At 37.6% G+C, this 7237-nt stretch overlaps 3 protein-coding genes across 3 annotated transcripts; 1 reads left to right on the top strand and 2 right to left on the bottom strand.

Moving 5' to 3' along the window:
* Positions 1–1032: 1032 nt before the first annotated feature.
* COCMIDRAFT_31166 (uncharacterized protein) lies at positions 1033–2218 on the top strand (the record flags this gene model as incomplete). Its single annotated transcript, XM_007695533.1, has 2 exons — positions 1033–1349; positions 1672–2218. 2 exons carry the CDS (start codon positions 1033–1035, stop codon positions 2216–2218), a joined length of 864 nt encoding a protein of 287 aa, XP_007693723.1.
* A 322-nt stretch (positions 2219–2540) lies between these two features.
* On the bottom strand, positions 2541–2732 carry COCMIDRAFT_110660 (uncharacterized protein; the record flags this gene model as incomplete). Its single annotated transcript, XM_007695532.1, has 1 exon — positions 2541–2732. The coding sequence occupies one exon, from the start codon at positions 2730–2732 to the stop codon at positions 2541–2543; it is 192 nt and encodes a 63-aa protein (XP_007693722.1).
* A 766-nt stretch (positions 2733–3498) lies between these two features.
* On the bottom strand, positions 3499–4248 carry COCMIDRAFT_31165 (uncharacterized protein; the record flags this gene model as incomplete). Its single annotated transcript, XM_007695531.1, has 2 exons — positions 3499–3827; positions 3873–4248. The coding sequence occupies 2 exons, from the start codon at positions 4246–4248 to the stop codon at positions 3499–3501; spliced, it is 705 nt and encodes a 234-aa protein (XP_007693721.1).
* Positions 4249–7237: the final 2989 nt, after the last annotated feature.

Genomic DNA, 7237 nt, shown 5'->3' with positions numbered 1-7237 from the left:
GCATCTATGATAGAAGTTATACATATTTTTTTAGCTATTCTAACCTTAATCCTTTTCTGCAGGATTAAGGTCTGCAAAGTCGCCAAGAAATCTAGGATTAAGGTCGATTTTGACCTTAATCCTGTCAGGGATTGAGGATAGGGTTGGCACTCCAGGCCCCGTGTAACAAGGCGCGTAATATTATTAATAGTAAAGCATGAAATAATTAATACTGAAGAATGATAGTATTGAGATAAAGTTAGTACTAGATGCGCGTAGTAACTATTTTACTGATTCTAATACAACTTAGAATACTCTTCTAAAAAGGTGTCCCCGAAGGCTAGAGCTAAGGAGAAGAGATTCAAATCCTGAAACTTGTGAATTAGTTAGTATTGTAATAAAAGGATTTTAGTATCTAAAAGAAGATGGGCTGCGCCATTCTACTAAAATGTAATAGACTGGTGCGTATATGGAAACAATGAGTCCAGGGCTATTTTCACTTTGTTAGAATATCAAGTTTAGACTGGCTCTAGTTATGGCAAACATTATGAGGAGTGTGAGACATGATTTGCACGCCTAGCCGAATAATATTCACATTTGAATATGATGAGAACCCTTGTCAAGTGTGTGATGATTATTCCGTAAACTAAGTGTCGGCAATTAACTGTGCACACCACTCGGCTGCATGACGCCAACATTGCTTGTGGCCCAACCCGACTCTTATCGGAAATCGCCCTTTCCAGAAATTCCGCAAGTAACTGCAATCGCATGGATTTTGCACAACACCACATATGACTAAATGAAGAGATACTATTATAATCGCTCTTCTGAAAAGACTAAGTAACAAAGTCTCGTAGCGGACACCAAAAGAATTTCATGGACACCAAAGTTGACCTTGGACGTGTTAGCTTCGCAGTATCACATCCCTGTTTTACTATTGACACACTAATTCAACGAGCCTGTTTAATTCATCGAACATCTCCATTTTTCGCAATCCTGGCAAGGACAAAGACAAATTTAGATTCTTATTTCAAGCCAATTTCTTTGTTTGCGATGGCACCCCACGCTGATATTGACGTCGACCATGTGGCGCAAGGACCGGGGCCGCATTGTGAAAATGCGGAACACGTTACAATATCTATTGACAAGATAATGGATTGCAATAGGGCGACAGAGGAGATTCTACTAAATGCGTCAAAGGATCTGGGGTTTTTCTATCTTGATGTGAGAAATCATCCTGCTCGTGAGGTTACAAAACAGATCGAGATGGCTACATTGACAGCGCTGCAATTCTACCAACCACCGCAGAAAGAGAGATCTACATGGGAGCTTAACAAGGATCATATCTCCGGAGAGGAAGTTTTGGGCGGGTAAGACACTACATGAACCTCTTGGAAAGACCGAGAAAGTCAATGCGGTTGGCGCGATAGATACAAGCCCACTGGGATTCAGATCGGATCTGTCGCCAGTAACAGCGATGGATTTGGAGCTTTCTTATGAGTCTTAATATCACATTCCCGATGCAATAACATCTTGACGTTTCAACTAAACCTGTATAGATATTCGAGCATGTGCTGCATAATGCTCCTCGTCATGAGACTGTTAAATTAGCGAAGGAATTCCAGCAGAGACGCGAGACATTTAAACTATGAACCACACATTGGAAGATATGGGAAGAGTCATTTTGGACAGCTTGTCACGATCCCTAAATTTGGGCGACAAACAGAACCTTGCCAAGCATCACCGCAAATGCCACGCCTTTCCTTCCGCCCTCGGACTTCTCAAGTACCTACATCACGAACCTGAAAGTGAGGAAGTCCGCCACGCCTCACACACCGACTTCGAGATTCTTTTCATGGTATTCTCTGATGTGGGTGGTTTCCAGGTTTATCATCCTGGAAAGAAAAAGTGGATGTTCATCCCGCCGAAACTAGGCCATATTGTGTGCGATATCGATGATTTGTCCGAGTTCTTGTCCAAAAGTTTGCTGCGGACGTCACTCCACCGTATTATCCCGCAGCCTACAGAGAAGAGCAAGAGAAAGTTAGCTGTGGTATATCTCACGAGACCTGATATAGATGCCGTGTTCGTTGACCGTGAGGGAAAGGAGTGGAGAAGTGTGGATTGGCAAGACATGAAGAACCGGCTCGCTGCTGAAGATCTCGAGTTTCAGACTAGCAACCTCGCGCTCACGGGCCGTCTAAGCCATGACGATCTTTGGAAAGAGAAGGAGGTTTGAAGGAACAAGATGACAACGCAAGTTGATGGATCTAAATTGTTAGGGCAGTTGATGAAACATAACATCATGATTGTAGTCGAACATATGACTCGATCATCGTGAAACCTTTTGTCTGACATCGGAGCACCATAGCCGGCATACCCCCATTTCGATAATAGGGATAGGCTATCGGGCACACGACACTGAAGCTTTTGTCCCGCAGATTGAAATAGCTCAAGTTAGGAAGGTTAAATTGTTTTTGCCATTTTTCCATGCAAATTGGACAAAATCTCCGGGGTTATAAAATTAGCAATGACCCTCAGCTTACGGAAGGCCATGGTTGTTAAGGGAAATGTAAGTCAGCGCGCCCATTGGCTATCTCAATTATTCCTATTAACATGACAGTGATTTTGGGGTTTATTCTAGGAACAAAAGCAAGCAGACTTTGGAACACACTCATCAGCCACACAACTGATACAAATGCGGCGGGCAACCCAGTTTCAGTCAACGCCGAGGGTACCGGCTGGGGTATCATGGGCACGAGACGGTTGTTGAGAACAGTGGTAAAGATAGTTGCTGAGCAGGTGGAGATGAATGTCCTCAGCGAAGTAGCAATGCTGACTCCCGTACAAGTCACGCTCTGTTCTTCCAAGGTAATAGACAAAAAAGTGAAACAAAGGGCATCCACCTAGCCCAGGGCAAAACCTCCAGCGGCGAGGTTTGCCAGTTATCTTAGGAAATCAAATTTCACTCTTCATACGGGGCCTGCGATGATTCGGAGGTCGACTGTATAGTACTGCACCGATGCTTGCAGTAGCAACGAGCTACCATTTCATGTGTTCGATGCAGGTAGCTAGCAAGCTCGCGATGAGTTTTCCTACTAATGGAAGGGCTGTAATGATGCATTTGAGCCAACCCTTGTTTGATTTGCTATCCGGGCTATGGAGGACTGTAACTTACGTCGGGAGGGCAATATTAAAGACATAATACACGCTAGCTGCGCGAGACATTGTGAGTAGTACTGCCGCCCGTTATGTGTTCCTGAACATTGCCACGGGTAGAAGAGGTTACGATTTCGGACAATGTCGCTCGCGGAAGATGAAGCCGACTAGTATAACGCTGCCAATGATGATGGTGCATAGAACCGCTGCAGATTGACGTGGGTATAATGATTCTCCCCGAGATTCCTAGCAAGACAGGAGAATTCTAGATGATAGCAGAAAGAAGCCTCCATAGTCGATGTCTTGAAGTGTGCTTTTCTTTTCTCGGGTCTCTCCAAACTTCTTGGCTACCAGATAGCCCTAGGACGGCGAGTGATAGAATGCCGCCCAGCATAGAGTCAAAATATTGATAGCGATAGGTTTATAGTAAGAAGATCTCCAACTGCCAGGGCCACTAGCAACAAAAGAAGTTACCACGGCTGGCACAACGCCCGATACAGGTATCAGAAGTGCATAAATGTAATTTGACGCGAAGTAGCGGTATTTCATTGGTGCAAGATCCGAGATGAGATAGAAAAAGGAGATCTGAGTCAATAACCTAATACCGATGAGCACGTTTGCGCCGATGAATACATTGACTATTTTGATTGTGGCAGCGATGATACAACCGATGAGAGCCATAGCTCTGCCTAAGACTTGGAAGTATCACCGGCCGAACATATCAGAGAGCCCACCAGTCGTAATCAACATGACTGCTTGGGCAAGGTTGCTGGCAAAAGACACCCAAACAATGTTGAGATCAAGGCTGATAGACTCGTTGACAGAGATCAGCATTGGGGCAAACATGGAGGAAGCCCCAATACTCGCCATCACAGCTACTCCGATAGCTGCGAAAGAGCCAATGCACTTCATTGATAGAGACCACTCTTTCCATACTTCGAGAAACTGTTCCTTGCGGTTATCGGCGACCGGAGCCCCGAAAGTTCCATCCGCATTCTTGGTAGTCATGGAAGTGTTGTCGGACGCAACATCTGCATCGCTATCTGAAACGGACGTGTTTAATTTTGTGCCGCCTGTGGTACCAGAATACATTGTTCTCGGGTCTTGCATTGCGATAGTCTCGTTGCTGGCGGGAAAGCAAGATTCGGCTCAATGCGAAAGGCACACAAGGATGGACTCCGCATTAGGGTGACTCTACGTAGCGTCTCTATGCATTGGCTATTTGCATCTGAATCGTCATCACAGATATATCACATACTTCACTGTAGGCCGTTTGGAAGCGTAGCAAAACCTAAAGTCCGGAATTCGCCTAATGTGTTCAAGTGCATTTGTCACTTGTCGGGATGCCAGCCGCTAACGTGTCCGTGCACCTCATGCACGGATTCATCTCGTGCACGCCGAACACCATCTTAGCGATCTCAAAAATAAGGCTGTACAACGCTATATAATAGCTTAATATTTATAAAAACGTAATATTATAGTAAATAGATACTTATAATTAATTTCTACCATCTAAACTTTTATAGAAGGTTAATATTATAGCTATATAATATAAGCTTTAGTAGAGAAGCTAAAGGCTCTTCTTAAACTTAAATACTAGCGTAAGTAGCCCTAACGCGTTTCTAATACTTAATACTTACTAAGAATACTTATAAGACTTTTCTTTTTTTCTTTTAGAATAATTAAAGAGCTTTAGTAGCGTCTTTTTTCTTCTTCTAGCGTATATGTTTAGCTACTTTCTTAGCTTACTTATACTCTCTTATCTTCTTAAGTCTCTATCTCTCTATATGCCTCTCTTTAAGCTTAACTTAATACTATAGTTAAGCTTTCTTATACTACTTCTTAACTTATACTTTTTAGAGTTTCTTCTTTATCTTATCTTACTTCTATACTACTTCTCTAGCTTAAGCCTTATATAGCTTATAAGAAAACTAGTAAACTATACTACTAAAATACTTCTAGTACTATTAAAAGTTAAAAGCTTTATTCTTCTTCTTATACTTCTTTTTATATTAAAGAGTCTTCTTTAAGCTCTTATTATTATACTATAAAATTTTATACTATATAGAGAGATAATAAATATTTAAGTATAGCTTTCTAACTTTATTCTAATAGCTATTATTAATAGTAGCTTATACTAACTAATTAAGCTTTCTCTAGTTATAATTAGAGAGCCCTAATAATAAGCTTCTCTTAGCTTTTAGCGTACTAGTCAATCTCTAAAAGATAATATTAGTATCTATTAGCTAAATCTTAGTAGCTTTAAAAGTCTTTAATAAAAGGCTCTCTATAAAGGAGGATATCTAGGCGCTCTAGAAGAGTAAGAAGAAGTCTTCTTTTTTAATTAGGATAAAGTTTTAAGCTTTATAGAGATAGTTAGTAAGCTTATTAAAGTAGACTTAAGAGAGTAGCTTAAATAGTACTATATTAAGTATCTAGAGCGTATAAGTTAAATAGAAAGAAAGAATTATAAAAAGAATTCTATAGTAATTATAGTATTTAATAAACTCTAGTTATTATAATATAAAATTCATAACTATTATAAATAAGTAATTACTATCTCCCTAATTACTACTTTATATAGTAATTAAAAATCTACTCTAGCTAAGCTAAGTCTATATTATTATTTAACTAGCCTATTAAAGATAATAAGATAAAAATTTTATATTCTTTTATTTTAATATTCTCTATCTAACTTAATTATATAGCTCTATTTATAGTTATATAGATAAGGCTTAAAGATAGTAAACTTCTATTAGCGTAGTAGTAGCCTAGAACTATTAGAAACTTACGTAATCTATCCTAGAGAGATACTTAAACTTTCTTTTTCTTCTATTAGTGCCTACTAAAGATTCTTTTACTTCTACTTATTAATCTAATTAAGAAGCCTTTTTTATCTATATTATATATATCTTAAGTCTTAAGGTAGTATTTAGTAATCTTTTAATATAGTAGCTTAAAGTAGAGTATATACTTTAACTTAGAATTATCTAAATAGTATATATAATCTATAGCGCTAGTCTACTTTAAGATAAAATAGATTTTATATTAGTTAATAAAGTAAGTAATCTAGCTCTTACTAAGTTACTAATAAGCTACTTCTAATAAGAAATTTCTAATTATCTCTTATATAGGAGAAAGGTCTCTCTCTATAAGTATTTTAATATATCTTATAAGCTTTAGCTTTTATTATAAGCTAATAGCTTACTACTAAGTATATCTATTACTTCTAGACTTTATTATATATCTCTATCTCCGTAATAGAGTTACGTAGCTAATACTTTATTTTCTTATAAACTTTACTAATATAAGTTTTTCTCTAGATTCTTATAACTCTAAATCTATAATTATATTATTAATTAGAGCTATAGTTATTAAGTTATAGCGCGTTAAAGTTATAACGCTAAGACGCGCGTTTAGTGTTCGGCGTGCACGAGATGAATCCGTGCATAAGGTGTACGGACACGTTACCGTCCGTGCTCACCCAATATAATAGTTTAGCCAATGCAACACCCTACTAAAATATAAGCCTTTGAAACATTAAAGCTTTTAACTACTACTAAAACGTTATTATTATAGAATTTTTTAGTAGAGTACTTATATAATTATTTATTTAATATCTATCTATTAAAATTTACTAGGTAACTATATACTATAGCCGCGGGTAGTAGTTTTAATAAGAGGCTTAGTAGCTAGTAATATATTACTACTACTACTTTTAGCCTCTATAATATTACGCTACTTTAGTTTTTTTATATTCTAAATTAATAAAGCTTTTTATTTAGCTATACTTTATCTATTATAAGATTTTTAAAAGATTATAGTAGTATAGTATTATACTTTTTTAGCGTATATAGTATTACTATTATTCTGCTACTTTAAAGACTCTAGTCTCTCTTACTAATTAAGAGATTTATATTACTATAAAGCTATAATACTCTTTATACTACTATAAATCTAGACGCTTTCTATTTATTTTTTAGTATTTTTTAGTAGTAATACTATTCTATAGTCTATTAATTTTTTAGTTAAAAGCTTATTTTAAATCTATAATAAATATAGCGCTTATTGTAACGGGTGTAACGGGCTGAACGCCCTT

Source organism: Bipolaris oryzae, assembly GCF_000523455.1.
Source record: "Bipolaris oryzae ATCC 44560 unplaced genomic scaffold scaffold_341, whole genome shotgun sequence".
In the NCBI taxonomy this organism is placed as follows: Eukaryota; Fungi; Ascomycota; class Dothideomycetes; order Pleosporales; family Pleosporaceae; genus Bipolaris; species Bipolaris oryzae.
This window is presented reverse-complemented; position numbering and strand designations above follow the sequence as displayed.